Below are 21,958 nucleotides of genomic sequence, written 5' to 3'. Positions count from 1 at the left end.
TCTTGTGATGTGGTGGGAACAGCAAACCATTTTAAATGTATATTCTTTTGCCCACTGGATTTGTTTGCTACAATATCAAACTGAGGGCTAAAAGGACAGTTACATTAGTTCATTTCTTAAAAATTGCCTTTGTTAGAGCACTCTGTAATCCCTTTACTCTATCTACTGTGGTCCTGCTACACACACTACTCTGGGCAATTGCTGCACCGAGCTTTGTTTCTGTCTCAATCCGAGAATACGTAGCTCCTTCCACTGCACTAATTTGATTTCCACCTATCTTTTAATCACATAAGATACATGATAGTACACACCATAGTAAGGCAGTTAGAAGGAACAGATTGTCTCCCTTCCTCATTGCCCTGTTCTGTAAATTATATTCCTTTTGTGGCTATAGGACAAATCAGTATTGACATGAAGGTATTTTCAATTTGACATTTTAGACCAATTTATCAACCCTAAGCATGATACATTTATTTTTACTTGGTTGAGAGACGAAAGTGTTTTAAAATAGCTGGAAAGAATGTTTTTAAGATGAGGTTTATATTGCTAAAAACAAATCTATTTTCCTAGAAATTCACTTCAGTTATGTTACGCTGATCCAAAAAATACTTATTGGATTTTTAAATATGTTTTTATATTATTCTATACAATTTAACTGCAAACATATATGAAGTAAATGTCTTCATATGTATCCATAATTTTGGGGGAAAAGTGCATCATACTCATTTTGTTCTTTCCTTTACAATTTGAATAGTTAAATAAGAATGATTGGCCTCAGTGATTATTTCATTAGGATCTACAATCTTATAAATGACATAAAAATGGCCTGCGAAATTCCAGGAAAGCTTTAATTATTAATCATCTGTTTAACATCTGTAGTATGTGCTAAAAACTCACGCTTGATTGCCATTCAGAATATATCCAACCTAACGTGTGTCAATGTATGTATGCTGCTGGTGTTTTCCATGAATAGATTTTCAAAGACACCTGTAAATGTAGTGGAAAACCTTGAATAAAGGGTGAAAAGGATTGTCAAATATTTTAAATCATGAAGAACAGAATTTGAAACTGCTTCTTTGTCGTAAACCTCATTGCAAGAACATTTTAGTTGTCCCTGAAGTTGTGAAAGGCTAAAGTCCCTATTGTATCCACAGTAACAAAGCTGCCATGCTGCTTATTCAAAGGTGACAAATAACACCTCGTCAGTTAGTGCTAACACACACATGCAAGATTTACAATTAAATCTGTAGGCTCCCTCTCCATTAATTATTCACCTCTTTTCACATTTGCCTTCAGCAGGGTTTTTATATTGATGTCAGAGAGGAACCTGTGTAAAAGGCTTAAATTGCAGAAACATGGATGTGTACATCTCCAAAGGGACAGAAATACTTTGGATAGTGGCACACTTTCTGAAGGGCAAAACGTTCTCTTGGTGTTAATTTCACTAATTGAGTAAAGTGGAGGTCCTGTGAGACTCACAGTCTTCGAGGACTACATGGCTATTTTTAAAGGATATTTGTTCGGGTGGTTTCTTATAAATATCAATAACTGTGCAATGTAAAAAGGTCTTTCTTACCATCATATAAAAGTTCTCTCATATCAATATACTCTAGTCTAAATGATCCATAAATCTAAACCAATAACAGAGGGAAAGAGTTGACTGAATTGAAAGAATGAACGCATGTTTATAGTGTTTCTCTCTCGTTACATTTATGATGGCACAGTGTCCCACCCCAGGCAATAACTACTGAAATGCACATTGCTGAGATACTATATGCCCCTAAATATGCTTATAAATCTAGTTCAGTCATTGAATCTCCTTCATTCTAGTCTTACTTTTCTTATTCAGAAATTAAGGAAAAACAAAATACATGAACAAAAAATGACTTCTGTTCTTTTTTCTGAGGCCAAAAGAATACAATTGCTTCAGGACTCTGATTGATTTTTTTTTTTATTATTGCATACATTTTATGTTTTCTCATTTCTTCTTACAAAATATACTCCTCCATCTTTCTGGAAAAGGAAATAAAAAAACAGCTGTTTCATCTTTTCCAAATTCTTTTGCTCACGATTCTGATTAGCATTTTCAGTCTTTCCTTAAGATTGATTGGCAAGAGCTACTCCCCAGGTGAAGCCATAATCCTGAAAAACCTGCTTAATTTCTTTCTTAAGCTTCTTTTCAAAGTCCTGTATTATAACTTGTTTGGAGTCCCTCTTTAGGAAAGTGCTTATATTGCTTCCCTTGTGAGTCTGACTCAAAAATATCTAAAAACCAAATTTTTCTACTGTGAACTAACAAGAGTATTGCTACTAGTGTCTTCTAACTTCTTGAATTTTGGATTTAGATGTGTCAAAGATTACGATTAAACAATCCCGGTGAATGAAAAGATTATGGTCCTTTTCATAGCACAGTCCCAGTTAACAGCGCCCACTAGCCGGTGCTGTGAAAGGTGACAAGCAAGCTGTTGTAGAAACCAGGAGTGACAGGTGCAGTGAGGGATGAGGGGGATCATTGGTGTCAGAGGCTGAAACTGTCAGTCTTTCTCAGGGATAAGATGAAAATGGATATCTCAGCAGCTGGCATAAACAACAAATATTGATTATGCATTCATGTTTGTCTTAGGTGACACTTGTCCGACATCAGTTCACACAGAGCAATTCTTTTGAAGGAAGCCTCCGGTAATAAGAGATAAGCAGAAATAAAACCTGCAGAATTGCTGCCGTCATGATTCTGTTTTCAATATACCTGCTACCAGCAGATGTATGATGCGTTTTTGGCATTTGTTCTTAATGGGAAACAGAAAATAAGACGCAAATTGTGCTTTCAGTGACTTATCCTCACATTGAAGTGTAAAATTGCATATATACCTTTTTAACTTTTTGAAGGAAAAAGAAACACGATTTATTTCATGATTTTCTTTTCTACGAATTGTCTGCCTTTTTACCACCTGACTTAGATCTTCATTTCAAAGTGGGGTAAATACTAGGGAAGTGTGTTTATCATCCCACTCTCCATACTTACCTAATGTCATTCATCTTAAAAGTTCCTTGAAAGACAGTCATAAATCCAGTCAGTCTACTACAGTTTCATATACCTGTACCAGCAGAACAACAACAACAAGAAAAAGTTTGGAAAAGCTACCACTAACCTGGAAGCAATATGGTGATTTAAAAAAAAACACACATAAAAATTACCATATAAATAGACTGCTGCTTAGAAATCCACACTCCTCATTCATCTTACCTTGTTACTGCTGTGTAAGCATTTATTTCAGCACTGTGCAACAGGAAAATTGCCTGCCTTCTGCTTTTACCAATCCTTTTCCTTTCCATTTAGAATGACTATCGCAAGCTATCTATGCAATGTAAGGACTTTGTAGTGGGTGTTCTTGATTTGTGCCGAGATACTGAAGAAGTGGAAGCCATACTGAACGGGGATGTGAGTGCCGAGCTGGAGGAGGGACAAAACCACAGAGCTCTCCTGAGCAGAGTCAAACTGGCCATCAAGTACGAAGTCAAGAAGGTTAGCATTCCTCTTCAGCCCGTTGTCTCCAGATAACCAGCTTCACCAACAGAAGGGAAAGTACAGCGATATTCTGCATATACACTTGTTTCAATCAAATTGACTACTTGTGAGCTAATTTAAGAAATTGTGTACAAACAGTTACATGTGTGAAAACGTTAAACATCGCCGGTTTCCAATCCATCTCCGACAAAATGTCATCTGACATGAACTTTCTGACTAGATTGTCCACACATTTTTCGAAATCTTCTGCAAAAACAGGTCACATGTGTCTGCTGCAACATTATGTTGGTTTAGATCACCCTGTTTTAAAGTGGATGAAAATTAGACATCGATCCATTAAGGAACTTGCATCCGCATTATAATTTAATTGCCTGAGGTGAGAGGTGTAGCTATTGAATTACTGGTATTTGAACAAATTGCTGGCAATTTGTCTTAATGTATGTTAGTTCCTAAATGCGTTCCTAAATGCCCTTTTGGAATAAAATCCTAGTTTAATGCACACCTATTGAATTTCTGTCTGCCCTTACCTTCCTAACAATATTTTGGGTGTAGCATACAATGTGTTTCGCATATTTATGGAAACATTTTAATAACCGTTACATCTGCAGGGGACGTTGCCCAGAGCTATGTTTGTAATGCCTTATTCCCATACGGAAAGTTCACTCATCAGAAGAATGCTAAGTGTAACAGCAACTCTTCCCACTCTGCCAGTTTGCCTGTTGAGTGGAAACCCTGATTCCTATAAAAGCCTATCTCTGTCTGTGTCCGGAACGTGTCCCCTGATTGCAGTTCGCCTCAGATGCTCTCCTGAACTAGACTGAAGCGCTTGAGACAGTAACCACACAGGAGGACAGGACAGGATTTTCCTCATAAACTACTTTACATATGTAATTGCTGCAAACTAACTCAATCAACGTGCATCTAGCCAAACCTTCTTTTGTTTTTGGTTCTGTTTTCAAATTGAGACATCGTCTTCTGTCCAGAGATTGACAATGATTTGTAAGAAAATTTGAAAAGTAGCAAACTACTTGTTTTAGCGTGTGTCGTAAAGTAAACTGATGTGAGTTAACTGGGAGAGTAATTATTTTTTATATTCTTTTTATATCCAAATTTACATCTCATATCCCATTATCTAACCAATCAGATATTCCCTCTCGTACACACACCAAGTACCATGTAACAAGTTTCCTTTCCCCGGCCTCTGTAGTTTCACTTCACATAAAGAAGCAACCGTGCTCCCTTCTGGGAGGACAACATTAAAATCTAGCAGCCGTCCACCTCCCCAGTCTCCACCTTTGCAGAAGCACCAGCCACCATGAGGGGAGGTCTGGATAGCCAGGAACCGGGATAAGGCCAAATAAACACCTACTATCTTCCACCTGCTTCAACAGGGGGTTGTCCGAACTCCTGAAATCACAGATAGTTGTATATCCTATAATCTGGCCTACATTAATCCCTGTGAAGAGACGGCATTATAATTATTTTCATCGCTCTCTTGTTTTTCTCTTCTTGGAGAGAGAAGCCACAGTTGTTTACAGCTTCTGGGGAATAGAAAAAAAGGTGAGACAAATAGACCAATTACATGGAATTAGTGCGAAAACACAGAAGTCCAATTTCACTGCCTGTAGCGGAAAATCACACTTCTTCAAACAGGGGTGTTAGGCTTTTAGTATCTGTTCCTAGGGGATGAAATGCAAGAAAACTATAAACACCTGGTCAAAAGAACTGGTACTCCTACAGTGCTATCATTTTGTCAATAATAACGCAGAAAATAATATAAAATACAATCTGTGGTCTTTTTTTTTTCTGTTGCTGAAAAAATTCTTTCCTACACCAAAGTTTAGAAGTGCAAGGCAGTGCAGATAGACCTACATTAATCCTGCATGTTTTGAATTGCTCTCTCTCTTTTATAGTGAATTAGACTAAGTATATAGGACACCCATGGCAATTACACCTATGGGAGTTTTATTAATTAACAATGTCACCAAGGAACTGATCGCAGTATGCTCGTGTGGCTATGACTTTCTTTTCTATAAGTAAAAATGTAGGTTGGTTGCCCCACAAAATATAATCTAGTTTTCTGGGAAACTATACCAGCTCTATTTATTGTCCTGATTCCTGTGTGTTTCTCCTTTTTTAAATGTCATTTTGATGTGCTGTGTATTCCGGCTGATTGAATGATTCCATTACTCAGGCAAGGAAGCAGTTTCCCAGACCTTGTTAGTGGCACAGCGAGCGAGGACATAATGCATTAGCTGAGATTTGATCAGGGCTGTTAATATGATTAAAACAAACCATTTTCACATGCAAACCTACTCAAAATGCAAATGACCCAAATGTGCTGCCATAATGCCAGGTACTATACTCACAGAATACACATGAAGCACATTCCCTCCCCCCCGCCTCGCATTAACTAATGCATCTGTGTTTTGTTTTCTGTAGTTCGTTGCTCATCCAAACTGCCAACAGCAGTTGCTGACAATCTGGTATGAAAATCTCTCAGGACTGCGGGAGCAGACCATCGCTGTGAAATGCCTCGTTGTGCTCGTTGTTGCCTTAGGTCTGCCTCTTCTTGCGGTCGGCTACTGGTTCGCTCCATGTAGCAGGGTATGTGTTTTTAAATGGGTTAATACATACACACATATATATATATATATATAGCAAAATAAATACATACATTTCTTGATATGCAAAACTCAAAAACCTTGTAAATATGTGTACAGATTTGTTGTAGATGTAATCCTGACAGACTTTAGGAGTTATCTGGTAGTTTCACTAAAGCTCTGGAGGTTAAGGAAACTTTTGGAAGTCACTTTTATTGCTTTTGGGAATAAAAGGATAGAAACAATCCCATCACTAATGTTAGCTATAAGGGGAGTCAGAAAATCACCAGACAATCTGAGGGGGGAAAGTAATTGATCTCCACAAGTCTAGTAACAGCTAAAGGTTTTTATCTGAATATGTTTCACAGCTTTTACATTTTACAAGATTAAGGTGCCCATGCTTTGCAAGGTATCTTAGACAGGGTTCTTTCTTCGTGAAACAGTATGTAAAGTATTGTTAATCAAGCCTGTTGTTAGCTCCCTGTTATCATTTGGGGAATTAAGTCCATCTTAGCAAACTAAAAACCGTGTTGGTAGAGTAAAAGGAGCAGTTTATTTTTGTTTTTCTGTAGTGCTCTCATATATGGAGAGATGCAACGTTTTAATTAAGTCTTATTTCTGTTTTACCTTGCAGCTTGGGAAAATCCTGCGCAGTCCCTTCATGAAGTTTGTGGCTCACGCAGCCTCCTTCATCATCTTCCTGTGCTTGCTGGTGTTCAATGCCTCCGACAGGTTTGAAGGCATAACCACCATGCCAAACGTCACCGTCACAGACTACCCAAAGCAGATCTTCAGGGTGAAAACCACCAGGTTCAGCTGGACTGAAATGCTCATCATGGTGTGGGTTTTAGGTAGCGTATTTATTCAAGTACTAACACATCGGTTTGCTAGTAAAAGTCTTTTACAGCTAAGACAAAAAAAGTGGCAGAGATATGTTGTTGTTTTATATTTTTTATAATTAACCTCAGCTCAGTCTTCTACCCATATTGCTTCAAGTTAAGAACATAAGAAGAAAGAAAGTTTATAAACGAGAGGAAGCCATTCGACCCATCGTGCTCATTTGGTGTCCATTAATAACTAAGTGATCCGAGGATCCTATCTAGTTTTTTCTTTTTGAATGTTCCCAAGTTTTCAGCTTCTACCACATCGCTGGTTAGTTTGTTCCAGATTGTGACAACTCTCTGTGTGAAGAAGTGTCTCCTGATTTCTATCTTGAATACCTTGAAGCCCAATTTCCATTTGTGTCCCCGGGTGTGTGTGTCCCTGCTGATCTGGAAAAGCTCCTCTGCTCTGATGTGGTCGATGCCTTTCATGAAGTTCTTAACCTGTCCAGGTGCTAACTGTCACAAGGGTTAAAAACATCACCTAGACACCAGGCTCCCAGTTTGTTTAAATATCCTTTGTCACTTGGGCAACATTTTAAATTCTGTAGGACAGTTTTGATTGATTTATAAACATGCTAAGGCACTAGTCTTAACATTTACAAACGTGCCTTAACGCACAGACCTTGATCTCCAGTTTATACTCAATAACAGTAATCTTTTTTTTTTATACAAGGCCCCCACTCAGATTCTGCACTTTCTTGGGTCATCTGCTTAATTTTACCCACAGCATGCTGCTTTAAAGTGTGGGACATCAGCAGAGCAGTGCTACAGTACAACTCTGTTCTGTACTGCTTTAGACAGAGGCATTTGCATATTCATAAATCATTGCGAATTAATCTGCATTGCACATTTTTTTAAATGTCACATGAATTAGGTTTAAGAGATTGATATCTAGTCTTGATGGCAACTTAAATTGCAAATACAATCATAAAAAAAACCTGATAAACCTTTTCTACCCCGGTGTTTCTGTGTATCTCCTCTCTCATCTCACCCTTAGATTAATCTCTCGTAGTATATTGTGATATAAAACCTCTGGAACTACTCATTCCTGTAGTCTTGTTAAATTGTATCACACAGTACAGGTGACCACGCCAGAGCTCTGGTTCTTGGGTCCTTTATGGCAAATCAATTTACACATTTTCACTGGTTAGTATACAAAGGCAACACTAATCTACAAAAACCTAATGTTTTGATCTACAAAAGCAACACACAGAAGAACAAATCAACCTTGTTTTGCTTCTAAAGTGCACACTAGTATTTTAAAACTGCACAATCATTAGAATTTGAAACCCTGGGAATTTCTGAAAGTGAGGCTTTGAATTTGAGATGCCATTTTGAAAAGTAGAGAGAAACACCCGTCAGTAATGATTACACAGATAATTATTTCTTTCACAAAATATTCAGTAGCAATGGCGTTTTGTGCAGATTGCAGTATTGTAATCCTAATGACTTTGCACTGTGAATTCAAAGGCTTGGACGTGATTTTCTTATGAGGGCATGCTGTTGGAATCTCATCCTTTAGGAATGTTAATTGAGCTGTTGTCATAAAATCAATTAGAAGATTTATGTGTATAACAACTGAATTCGCTGTCACCTTTATTCTCATTTTATCCTGGAATACATACATATTTGGGTTAAAAGTTACACAAAGACACTACAAACCACATCACTGATGGCAACAAACATAATAATAGCATATTCTGCCTGTATAGATCCCCATTCTCACTTGATTAAATCATTGAGTGATTTTTAAGAACCACTGAACCAATGAACCTTCAAGCTATCAAATCAAGGAGTTGTTCAATCCAATTTAAACCTAGTTACAACAGACCTCACAGTGGTTCCAGAACATATAATATAGCTATTAACAGTACAGTATCTCCCAAAGTGTACTTTGTGGCACTGAACGATATGATACGTGAGATAAGTTAATATGACTCTTGTTTTCTGATATGTTTCATAATCTAACTTGACCTCTTTGCCATAGCATATTTAATTCCATGCTGACATAGAAAGATAAGTTTTATGACTTAACATTATGCTTTTAAATAAGTTTAGAGACCAAGTGTGTTTCCAATCATTACCCAGAAGGCTAAAGATACTCTCTAAAAATATCATGTCATTATCGTTGAACAATCTTAATCCTTGTGTTCAGAGCTGCTATTTGTGGAATATTGGAAAGGCAAAGTGCTGCTTGGTGAATATGTTGCTGCTCAGTGTTTCATATTTAAACACCTGCTCAGTAGCTGCTGTCTATGTGGCTTTGTCTGAGATGATGATCATTGATAGGAGACAATTGCTGTCATTACCCAAAGAACATCTCTTCTTTATACAGTAATGCCTTCTATTGTCTTTTATAGCACAGAGGATAGCCTACAGATAACTGGAACACCAATCTGATAGAACCAACTGTTGGTTATTAACAAGCTGCTAACAATTTTTATTCCTCAATTTTAAAGAGGAAGTATACGTCGTCTTTCTCCTTAAAACTTGAATCTAGATTTTAAAAATAAGGGAGAAAATAAAGGACTTAAAAAAATATTATAAATAAAAGATAATATTCACAGTATGCAAGGCAGTTTGTGTGCAGCACCTTTCTATTAAAATGGATACATGGTATGCACCCTAATGGCTATAAGACAGGTATGTATTGCCTCCCAGAAAACCTGTGTATGGACCTACTGGTTTTCAGATTTGCAGGAAATAAGAGATTGGTAAAAACATTAACACAATCATGACCATCGATGCCTTAATCGTTTCCTGAAAGAAATCAGGCCACTAGTATGTGTTCACTGAAGGGACAGTTATGTCAAATGGCAAATCAAGGCTGTAATGGTCCACTGAATTTAAGCATGTGATGATCACATTTGTAACCAGTGGGAGAATCATTATCACCCAGGCCTGTCATTTCACACAGCCGTGGATTCCCGCTCTGACAGTGCCTCAGCCCACTTCTGCACACCCTGAAATAGCAACAGTTCTTTTTTTTGTGCTTGGCCAGCTGAGGTGATTGAAGACTTTGTGTTTATTCTAATGTGATTTTCTCATGAAAGTACATTCTGTGTATTAAACAAGATGGACTACCTTTCTTTTTCTATTAAGCTGTAATTCTGTATTGTTTCAACATCAGAGCTCTGAAAGGCGGTGTCAAGATGGTTTAGTGACACAAGTAGAAGATCCATTTTTCCACAGCGGGCCCTAAAATGTGGAGGAAAAGTGATTTCTTGGAGTCTGATCATGCGTACAGTGCAGGGAAAAATTGTGCAGCATGTGACATTCATGGCCAAAGTTCCCCTAGTCTCTTTTGTAGCAATGTTTTCCTTTGCAGAGTATAAATATAAAGGTGTACTATAAATATATAATATATATTATTTATATACCATGTAGACAGTGTATCATATTTTATGAATAATATTTCACCAATGTGATCACAGAGTATGGCATTGAATGTCATTATTGCGTTCAGATTTTGGTTGGTAAAAGACACAGATATGGTGATTCTGGCTGAAAATGGTGCTATTAATTTACCTCAGTGACTACTCCAAAGGGAAGACTGTTTCAAAATGCTTTCACTACGTTTGTGTATTGTCTATTCAGAAAATTCAGGCATGAGTCACCGTGAAGCGTCACTGGTGTCTGATTCTCTTTGACTTCATTTTCTGCTGGGTGGACACATAATGGGCAAGAGTAGAACAGAGGTTTTTATAGACTGACCCCTTTGTGACACCCAACATCCGTCAAAGTGACTGCTCACTCAGGGACATGGTCAAACAGTGACAGGAAAATGAAATGAAATCATCCAATCTTGAGAAGGTTTTCATTATGTTTCTTGATGTTTTTGTGATGCACAGTTTTACATCATGAGACAGAAATAGAAGGTATAGGAAGGGTTGAGTTAAATTTACAAATTAATTTTACAGCTCTATACTTGGTTTGCAATGCACTCCTCATCCTATAGAACATGTATACCCTTATATCTAATTTATATATTCTGCACCTAAACTACAATTTTAATCCAAGCTCTGACATCTCAACAGGCTGCTGCCATAGGAGTAGTTATGGTATCATACTATACTGAAGGACCAAATTAATATCTCTATCACAGTTAACTGAATAAAAAATCATATCTAAATTGGAAAGGAAAGTCTATTTAGATGTAGGCAAGTCTAAATACATCTTATAAGCCACATCATTTTAACTTTAAATGTATTCCCTGTCGTTTTCAATTTCAAGTGTGTGCCACTACGGCCTTTTAATTAAAATAACAAGTGTTCCTGGATAGGACAAACGCAATACCTAAAGAGGGGAAATAACAGTTTGATTGCTGTTATGTAATGTTAAACAAGACAACCACCATTGACTGTCAGATCAATTTATGTAATCTGCAATGATATGGGAGACTTGATTCCTAAGCCTTGTCTTTTTACCTAAAGGCCACATTTGTGTTTGTTTCTATTTCCAGGTATGATGTGGTCTGAATGTAAGGAGCTATGGATGGAAGGGCCTAGAGAATACATCTTACAGCTGTGGAATGTCTTGGATTTCGGCATGCTATCCATATTCATCGCTGCCTTCACTGCGAGATTCTTTGCTTTCCTCCAGGCCACTAAAGCTCAGCAATATGTAGATGAAAAAATTCATGTCTCTGACCTGTCCATGGTGACACTTCCCCCGGACATAGAATATTTTACCTACGGTAAGTCAAACATATGAAACTGTGTCTGACTCATCTCCATGCCGAAAGCAGCCATAGTAAAATCAGGGGTCATTCATGTCTTTAGTCCATTAGCAAATTGATAATAATGGTATTTAACCGGCAGTATTAAATAACATTTACATTTTAAATATGAAAATGTTCTATACCCTGCATATATATTTCAATGTTGTGCATTAAACCTATAACAGCACCAACAACATATTGTACTTTGTCTTTCAGCAAGAGATAAATGGTTGCCCTCGGACCCGCAGCTCATATCTGAGGGTCTGTATGCCATCGCCGTGGTGCTCAGTTTTTCCAGGATTGCATATATTCTGCCCGCGAATGAGAGCTTCGGCCCGTTGCAAATCTCCCTGGGCCGAACAGTGAAGGACATCTTCAAGTTCATGGTTCTGTTCATCATGGTGTTCCTGGCCTTCATGATTGGGATGTTTATTCTGTACTCCTATTACCTCGGAGCTAAAGTCAACCCGGCTTTCACCACGTGAGTGTACTGCTGTCACGGTTTCCCCCTGTACTTCTCCACCTCCTCACCGGAGTTCTAATCCAGTCATTCCACATTCGTCAATCCCCAGTGCACACACTCTCACCTCCCTCAGCTCTCATTCGCCCAGCACTACCCAGCACCAATTACCTTCCTTCTCCTGCCTCTCTTATAAACCCCTCACCAATTCCCAGCCATCGCGAAGTCTCCCCGTGCCTTGTTATAATCTAGTTTGCTTGACCTCCTTTTGACTTCCCGACCTCGAACTTGCGCTTCCCCTGATTGCGTGTTTGCCTGATCACCCGACCATTGCCCGTGGCCACGACTCCGTCTTTGCCTTTTCCTTGTTTGCACTATCTGCCGGTACCCGACCCACGCCTGTCTGACCATCCCACCTGCACCGCAACTGGGTCCCCTTGTTCCCAAGCCCGCGGTACGTTACAACTGCTTTATTTGCACTGGGAAACAATCTAACATGAGTGTTCGAGTGCCACTGAACAGGCGTCTCTGTACGATCCATTTCACAGTGTGAAAAATATGGGTTACTGAATTTACAGTGTAAGGTAGGGCTGAAATGATGTGACATACCTATAAAACATCTTTACCCAGATGACTTTCCCTGTGTAAACTGAACCCCTCTGTACCCAAATCAATTCCATAAAGCCTTTATCCTTTTTAGTATTACGATTATGTACTGATTGTTTGTGTTTAGGGAGTGAGCGATTTGTTTCAGGGGGGTGGGGTGAAAATGCACAAGAACTGAATTTGAAGCTGAATTGAGAAATACCCATATGTATTCAAATCTGCATTGTGTCTGAAACATGATGCAACAGGAGGAGAATTCAGGCAAACCTTCAATGACACTACTGTCAGGCGGATATATTTTGATTAATCGTTGAAAGGACCTTTATCTATATCTACCCTTATATAACCTATAACCTATAATGCTATCTAACCTTAAATGGGTGCTGTTAAGATTGCAGCACAGTAACAATCCAGGGCAGAAAAATATAACTAAGGAAAACAAACCTGCCTTCCACAACCCAACATCCCCAAAATGCAGTTTTTAAATAGGAGTCAAGAGCCTCACGATACCCTGAGGGAAGGCATTCCCGGCATTGAAGCGCACAGCATAACGCAATCAGCATGTTGACACTGATGACTCCGTTACCTTCTAATTTCATACTGGACTGAGCTCAGGGGAAGGTTAACTGCTCCCAGCAAGACACGAAATAAAAAACCTATATGCTATACTGTTGTCTTTGCAACCATCACATTTTACCATAGCATTCAATTCTATTATCCAAGAAACGAAGGATGTGTGTGTGTGTGTATGTATGCATAATAACAAAAATCTAAATTATTAACACAATCGGAGACTTCATTTTTAAAGGGCAAGATTTTTAATGTTTCAAATTCATAATGTGATATGTTTATATTTCTGTCCTCTTCTAGAGTTGAAGAGAGTTTCAAAACTCTGTTCTGGTCTATTTTTGGACTGTCTGAAGTGTCATCAGTGGTTCTTAAATACGATCACAAATTCATTGAGAACATCGGCTACGTGCTGTACGGAATATACAACGTCACAATGGTGGTGGTGCTGCTCAACATGCTGATTGCCATGATCAACAGCTCCTATCAGGAAATAGAGGTATGGGCACTCTCAGCTTCCTCTTCACACCGTCTATCAATTGAGCATCAATGCAGCAATATTTTAGTCAAGAGGTAGAACATTTAACCATAAAAACGTGCCTCTCGTTAAAACATTCCTGGATTGTTTAATAGAAGCAGTTTTATTTTTGTCTATTTCTCATTAGCAAAATAGATCATTAATTACCAGTCCGCAATTTAAATTATAAACCCACTTTATAATTTGATATCCTTTATGTAAAAACAGTATTTGACAAGGAGAACCATCCATTTAAGGCATCTGAACTTGTAATTTACAAACAAAATGATTTTATCACAGCACTGACTGAATCTAGCAATAGCCTAGTGGATTAACTTACGTATTGTGACTTCACAGTTTATTTAATTTATTGGTAATTCTGTTAAAGTGTTTTCCCGTATCTTTCTTAAAAATATCTCACTTGCATCCATGTGTTCTGATTAATCTACTAACTTACCTACTACTGATTTACCAACACTCAAGAAATGTAATTCCAACAGTGTTTTCCCATAACTCATGCCCTGGATCCCTGGGTTGAGACTGGTTGCTCTCCCAAGTACTTTCTTATATTATTATATTCTGAATAATGCATAGGCAAGAACTGTATGCACTATTCCAGATGTGGGGCCGGATGAAATCAAAACTTTGACCCACCCGCTAATAGAAAACTACAAACCTCACAGCGGTTACATTTTTGATTCGAAGAAAGTGCCATATTACTAATAATGCAGTTTCAACACAATCTCCTTTGTATATCCTATAGTATTTACTATGTGTCTGTGTTTTAAATATATACATTAAACAACTGATCTAAGATATTCAAAAAAAGGTTTATAATCCCTCAGAATGAATGTGAAGAATTCTAAATGGGTTGCAATGTTTTATAAAATAAGTAATGGAAATTGCTGTGGCACAGCATTGATCCATTACTTGTCATCTTGGACAAAGTATAAGTCATTGTCACGGTCTGCCTCGTATAGTTCTTGGCAGTTCTACGGATCTCGTCAAGATTTGTTCTGTGTGTGTAATTTATCATGTTGTGTGTAACTGAAAGTACACTGAGCAGCTTGAACGCCTTATCGGTCACCCTTAGGTCACTTGAAATGATCTTCTGAGAAAGTATAACAATCCAAGGAATTTCTATATCATGTGAGAGTCTAACATGAATGGTGCAATACGACTGTACATGATGTTACGAGTTGAGGCACCGAACACACGTAATTCAGTAGTAGTATGGATTTCAAGCAGTGCATGACTGAACAAATGATTGAATATGATTAAAAATGAGAGCTGATCTAAAAGTCCCAGGTTCATTGACCCATTTTGGAACTCATTGTCAAAGGAAATCCGCATTCATGCACAAAATGTTACGACCAGATTAAAACAAGATTTTCACTGACCTGCTAATTCAAATTAGATGCTTCTTTCTTCTTCTCGTACATAACTGCTTTTGGTTGTGTAGTTTACTATGAGCGGCTAGGTTGAAGTTTTGATCTGGCCCTGATTCTGTCATGAAATACCTACGTGAAACCAGGATGTCTGAAAATCTTCTCTTGATGTTATGAAGGATGATGCAGACGTGGAGTGGAAATTTGCCCGGTCCAAGCTCTGGCTGTCTTACTTTGACAATGGAAAGACGCTGCCGCCTCCATTCAGCATTGTACCCAGTCCAAAGTCTTTCTTCAACCTCATTAAGAGGGTGGTGAACCTCTTCAGATGCAGACGGAGGAGGTTGAAGAAAGATGTGGAGCTGGGTATGGACAATTCTAAATCAAGGGTAAGTGTTCCAATCTCTCCATGTTCTATATAAAGATAAATCACTTCACCTGGTCAGATGTAGGCAGTTAACCATCAGATCACTTTCAAAATCTCCTTTGGCTTTTTTCATTGCAGAGCAAATATATGAAAAAGCAGTTTTTATTTTCTTTGAACCCCTTTTAGAGATACTATTGATAATAACACTGATTTGTCCGTTGTCCTTTGAAAAGCAGTACAGGATTTCTGTAGAGATGCAGTATTGGTACCCCTGTTTTATCTCAACTGGAATCATTACTAGTACTCACTAGGATGAATGAATGATAAAATTGAAAATATATCTTTGGCATTAATTAAACTTGGTTCAAATCCGTTGACTGTGGCTGTATAAAATAAACAACATAGGTAATGAGCTATATTGTTATTTTCCAAGATGTGGAATATATTGTACTTTATTCATGATTTAAGGAAATCAACCAACATTACAATTTCTAAAATTATACATTTCCAAAACAATTAAGTGTCACAATTATTTGCACCCTTGTTTTCAGTACTTTATGCACTTTCCCCTTGCAAGGATAACTGAGCCTTTTTTGAAAGGGATCATACACCATTCTTCCATACAGAATTATTCCAAATCCATGATATCCTTTGGTTTGTGCTTACAGACTGCCCTCTTCAACTCAAACTACAAGTGTTCAATGGGATTTTCAATTAATCATGTCTTTGTGTTTGATGTGTGCTTGGGTCATTTTCTTGCTGGAAGATCCACTTGCACCCACGTTTCAGCCTCCTGGTAGAGGCAACTAGGGTTTTATAATAAAATATCCTGGTATTTGGTAGAATTCATGATGCCATTGACCTTTAACCAGTATAAGCAAAGCAGTCTCATAACATCAAAGATCCACCTCCATATTTTACTGTAGATATGAGGTTCTTTTCTGTATATGCGCCGCTGGAGTGTGAGGCCAAAGAGCTCACACAAAGATCTTCATCTTATCTGGTTCCAATCCAAGTGCCAATGACGTTTAGCAAACTCCGGGTGCTTACCTTTGTTGGTTGCTCTCATTACAAATAAAAAATCTGGCATCCCTTCCAAATAGGCTATTGTCATGGAGGTGGTGTCTAATTGTAGATTTGGAGACTTGGTGACTCCATGAAGCAACCAAGTTCTGTAATTCTCCAACTGTGGCCCTTGGATCTTGTTTGCCTCCTGAACCATCTTGCTCACTGTGCTTGGAGGCAAGATGCACTTATATGCACCAAGCCGGTTTACCACTGTTCCACTGGTTTTGAACTCCTTAATTATTGCCCTAATAGTGGTAAGTGGTATACTGTATTTTGATTTTTAGCAATTGTTTTGTACCAATTGCCTAATTTATGAAGTTCAACTACCATTTGTCTTTTCATTTGTGAATTCTTTGCCTTTCCCCATGGTGATGGATGAAAAATGTATTTTACACGTGTGTTACCTCGTGTTTATACCCCAGTGAAACAGGAAGCCATGGAAGGCCACAAATACAGTTATTTAAGACTGAGGTGTACTTAATAAAGATGTAATGCAGATTTCATTTGATTTGATTTTATTAATAAGAATCTTTAGGGCTGCCAATAATTTTGACACCTAACTTTTTGAGAAAAAGAAAAAACGTTTTCAAAATAAATGCTTCCCCTGAGCAATTGTATTAGTTTAAAATAATAAAATGTTCCAATATTTTGGAGAATAGCATATAGCTCATTGCCTGTGTTTTTTTTTTTTTTTTTGCTCATCTTTATCAACGCTGCCAATAATTTTGGAGGTGAGTTGATTGATCCAGATTGCGTTCATCTCCTTTGAACCCCACAAAGGAGGTTCTTTCCTTTTGCATGAGAAAGACTGTTAAATAGGTTTAGAGTTTCCCAAACAAACATAAATTGTTGCTTTGAATACGATAACACTGCATCTCTCCTGAACATTAAATCTCCAGTAAGATTCTACTGTCTTACAACAACAATGAACTTCAATCTTAAGGCTCAGCTGAAGATTTGCATGCATATAAATTACTGTCCCAACAGGCTTTGTAATTACAGATCTAGTATAGAGAGCCGTTAGCCTCTCCCTAAAGGAGAATCAATAAAACATTACAATACAATTGGATACATGTATGTGGCTCTTCCTACAGGAAAGGATTATAAGCTCAACTTGATATATATCGTTTTATGTAATAAATATTTAATTTATTTAGAATGCAAGTTATGTATGTAGTTTGTAGTTGCAGATCTAGCCTGTTTTATTGATGTATTGTTGATTCTCATATAAACTAAAATAAAAATGAAAAATGTTAGCAGTGTAACATAGCATGAATCTTTTGTGCTTTCTTGTGTTTTACTGTTGCAGTTGAATCTCTTCACACAGTCAAATCTGAGAATTGCTGAGTCCCACAGTTTCAACAGTATACTTAACCAACCAACACGCTATCAAGTAAGTGCAAAATAACTTTGTTAAGGAAACCTATCTGGGCTATTTCTCATACTAAATACATACATGCTTATTTTAAGAAGGGTGCAGTGGTAAAACCATCATAATTTAAGTTGCATTCTTTAATATTCAGGTAGAGAATTCAAAGTCATAGGGATAAAATCAGATCAAACATTTCTACTTTGTTTTTACAGCAAATAATGAAACGTCTCATAAAACGATATGTGTTAAAAGCACAAGTTGACAAGGAGAATGACGAAGTTAATGAAGGTAAGACTTTTTTTTAAAGTAATGTTATACTAACAAAGCTAAAATGGTTCGTACTCAACACTCCCCCGGAGTTGATAACAGATGAATGCCATTGTACAACAACCAATATTGTAAGAACAATACACTGTTGGAGTACTGTTACAACAGTGGTTACAGTAGCAACCACTAGCAAAATTATTTGTTTTTAGAAATGATTTGTGAGAATAAAATTCTCGTATTTGATCCACATACAATGTCAGAATCCTATAATTATTTAACTTCCAGCTTGAAATTCGGAAATCCTTAGTTCATATATGTTTAGAGGATTTGTTGCTGCTGCACTCTGTGCTAAGGTATTGTTTGTATGTGCTTTGCAGGTGAACTGAAAGAGATTAAACAGGACATATCAAGCCTGCGCTATGAGCTTCTGGAAGACAAGTCTCAAGCCACGGAGGAACTGTCCCTACTGATACAGAAGCTCAGTGATAAACTCAACATTAACATGACAAGATGTGAATGACATGCAATTAGCAGACAATAGTACTTCACAGCCTCACTGAATGACTGTACTTTTCGAAGCAGTCTATGACCCACACCCAATTCCAGGATCAGTTGTTTGATTTACAGTAAAATATGTTCCAAAACACCTAAACCCTCCGAAATGTAGCAATTTTCATTTCAGTCCTGATAAGTTGATTTATTTTATTTAATGCTGATTATTTTATTTTATTTATACTCTTATACAAGTTTCAACCAATTGACAACAATGAAAAATACAGACATTTGTGTCAGCTTTTAAGAATAGTACCTGTTTACCTTTCTACAGGTTAACTCACTGCTACCTAGTACAAACATGGTTTAATAAATCAGCACAGATTATGGCAATAACAATGTGATTTGATTACTTAAAAACTGAATTATTAACTTTATTGTTAGTTTACCAGAATGTAGAATGAAAAAATGTATTTTTCTGTAAGAAAAGTTGGACACATTTATTAATTAAGTTAAATAAAGAGATATACGTTTTGCCGTTTAAAAATGGGTAAAGGCACAAAATTAAGCTGATTTTTCTTCAACAGATAAAATAGCTTTTAGGATATAGATAATATTTAGTACATTTATTCTATGGCAGTGGGGCATGATATATTCTTTGCGTTACATTATTTTGATCACAATATACAATATTAATCACATTTTATATATAACATATAGTTATATTATTGATTTAATTATATAAGTTATAGGTATAAATATTTATAACAATCTGTGTGACTAGCCTACTTCTAGTATAAAATATAAATTCTAGCTTCAAAGCCGTCCAATTTATAATTTTAAGAAAATAATTAGAATTTGTGCTGTGTTTTAACAAAACAACAGAGGATGTTTTCAGGGTCGAGGTAATTATTTATTTATTTGTTTGTTTGTTCAATCTGACTGGCAGTGTTTCTATCTAAAACATTGTCTGGTAAGTATATTTTGGAATTCAATTCTGTCAATTTAGTTCTCAGTATTAACAAGAAAACACCTGACATTGGTGACATCTTTCATCCTATAGGTTTCAGATTATGCAGGCGATTACTGCTGCACTATATGGATTAAAATATGTTTAGACTTTTGAAAAATTGATGAATCTATGCAGGGTAAATATTTTATTGCTTTTGTCCAATGTTGATATGGGGTGAAATGCAAATAGTAGTCAACAATAAAGATCTAATTTTTTATTAGAAAGTTTATATATATATATATATATATATATATATACACTCACCTAAAGGATTATTAGGAACACCATACTAATACTGTGTTTGACCCCCTTTCGCCTTCAGAACTGCCTTAATTCTACGTGGCATTGATTCAACAAGGTGCTGAAAGCATTCTTTAGAAATGTTGGCCCATATTGATAGGATAGCATCTTGCAGTTGATGGAGATTTGTGGGATGCACATCCAGGGCACGAAGCTCCCGTTCCACCACATCCCAAAGATGCTCTATTGGGTTGAGATCTGGTGACTGTGGGGGCCAGTTTAGTACAGTGAACTCATTGTCATGTTCAAGAAACCAATTTGAAATGATTCGACCTTTGTGACATGGTGCATTATCCTGCTGGAAGTAGCCATCAGAGGATGGGTACATGGTGGTCATAAAGGGATGGACATGGTCAGAAACAATGCTCAGGTAGGCCGTGGCATTTAAACGATGCCCAATTGGCACTAAGGGGCCTAAAGTGTGCCAAGAAAACATCCCCCACACCATTACACCACCACCACCAGCCTGCACAGTGGTAACAAGGCATGATGGATCCATGTTCTCATTCTGTTTACGCCAAATTCTGACTCTACCATCTGAATGTCTCAACAGAAATCGAGACTCATCAGACCAGGCAACATTTTTCCAGTCTTCAACTGTCCAATTTTGGTGAGCTTGTGCAAATTGTAGCCTCTTTTTCCTATTTGTAGTGGAGATGAGTGGTACCCGGTGGGGTCTTCTGCTGTTGTAGCCCATCCGCCTCAAGGTTGTACGTGTTGTGGCTTCACAAATGCTTTGCTGCATACCTCGGTTGTAACGAGTGGTTATTTCAGTCAAAGTTGCTCTTCTATCAGCTTGAATCAGTCGGCCCATTCTCCTCTGACCTGTAGCATCAACAAGGCATTTTCGCCCACAGGTCTGCCGCATACTGGATGTTTTTCCCTTTTCACACCATTCTTTGTAAACCCTAGAAATGGTTGTGCGTGAAAATCCCAGTAACTGAGCAGATTGTGAAATACTCAGACCGGCCCGTCTGGCACCAACAACCATGCCACGCTCAAAATTACTTAAATCACCTTTCTTTCCCATTCAGACATTCAGTTTGGAGTTCAGGAGATTGTCTTGACCAGGACCACACCCCTCAATGCATTGAAGCAACTGCCATGTGATTGGTTGGTTAGATAATTGCATTAATGAGAAATTGAACAGGTGTTCCTAATAATCCTTTAGGTGAGTGTATATATATATATATATATATAAACACAGTTTGCTGAAAGCTTTATCCTTTTGAAATGGAATATGATGGAATATGCCATTAGTGTTTTTACCCAAACTTTACACTTCAATGTAATTAGCATAGTAGTAATTATATATTTGTTGTAGTCATAAAAAAAAAAAAAACTCCTACATAATAATCTGGGAAAACATAGTGTTTAAAAAAAAAAATATGCACATGGAAATGCAAAGCTGTCCTTTGGTTTTTGATGTGAAGAACTGTAAAATAGAAAACCTTCATATAAATAATTAATACGAAAAGACCCTGTGCCCAATGCTATGCATTTCCATGTGTGTTATGACCTGAGATTTCACATTGAACTGCGAATTCTGGCATCTTTAGCCCATGATGTTGATTGGTAAATGTTACTGTTTTTTATATTTGTTTTCTATTTAAAATGTTGGTAAAGCTTTGGAAAAAAATATTGTTGGATTGGTATTTTCTATTTCAAATTTTTATTCAAGCACAATCACAGACACCACCCCACATACATAGTATAAATTAATGAAGCAAGCAGAAGAATGAGCTCTCTATATATTCTATAAACAGTCTGTTAATTCTCATATGTTCATTTAATTATACCATTTGGTGT

General features: G+C 37.2%; 1 protein-coding gene across 1 annotated transcript in view; it reads left to right on the top strand.

Annotated features, from left to right (window-relative positions):
* The window catches only part of trpc3 (transient receptor potential cation channel, subfamily C, member 3), a 29,993-nt gene extending 9,921 nt beyond the window's left edge, over positions 1 to 20,072 (top strand). Inside the window, exons 3-12 of the mRNA XM_066719825.1 lie at positions 3,338 to 3,523; positions 5,969 to 6,133; positions 6,764 to 6,980; positions 11,476 to 11,709; positions 11,950 to 12,214; positions 13,670 to 13,865; positions 15,451 to 15,660; positions 18,016 to 18,099; positions 18,291 to 18,366; positions 18,723 to 20,072. Coding sequence (XP_066575922.1) covers positions 3,338 to 3,523; positions 5,969 to 6,133; positions 6,764 to 6,980; positions 11,476 to 11,709; positions 11,950 to 12,214; positions 13,670 to 13,865; positions 15,451 to 15,660; positions 18,016 to 18,099; positions 18,291 to 18,366; positions 18,723 to 18,865 — 1,776 coding nt within the window. The 3' untranslated portion in view covers positions 18,866 to 20,072. The remainder of the gene's footprint in view (positions 1 to 3,337; positions 3,524 to 5,968; positions 6,134 to 6,763; positions 6,981 to 11,475; positions 11,710 to 11,949; positions 12,215 to 13,669; positions 13,866 to 15,450; positions 15,661 to 18,015; positions 18,100 to 18,290; positions 18,367 to 18,722) is intronic.
* Positions 20,073 to 21,958: the final 1,886 nt, after the last annotated feature.

The sequence above is a fragment of the Amia ocellicauda genome, chromosome 13 (assembly GCF_036373705.1).
Source record: "Amia ocellicauda isolate fAmiCal2 chromosome 13, fAmiCal2.hap1, whole genome shotgun sequence".
Lineage (NCBI taxonomy): Eukaryota > Metazoa > Chordata > Actinopteri > Amiiformes > Amiidae > Amia > Amia ocellicauda.
This window is presented reverse-complemented; position numbering and strand designations above follow the sequence as displayed.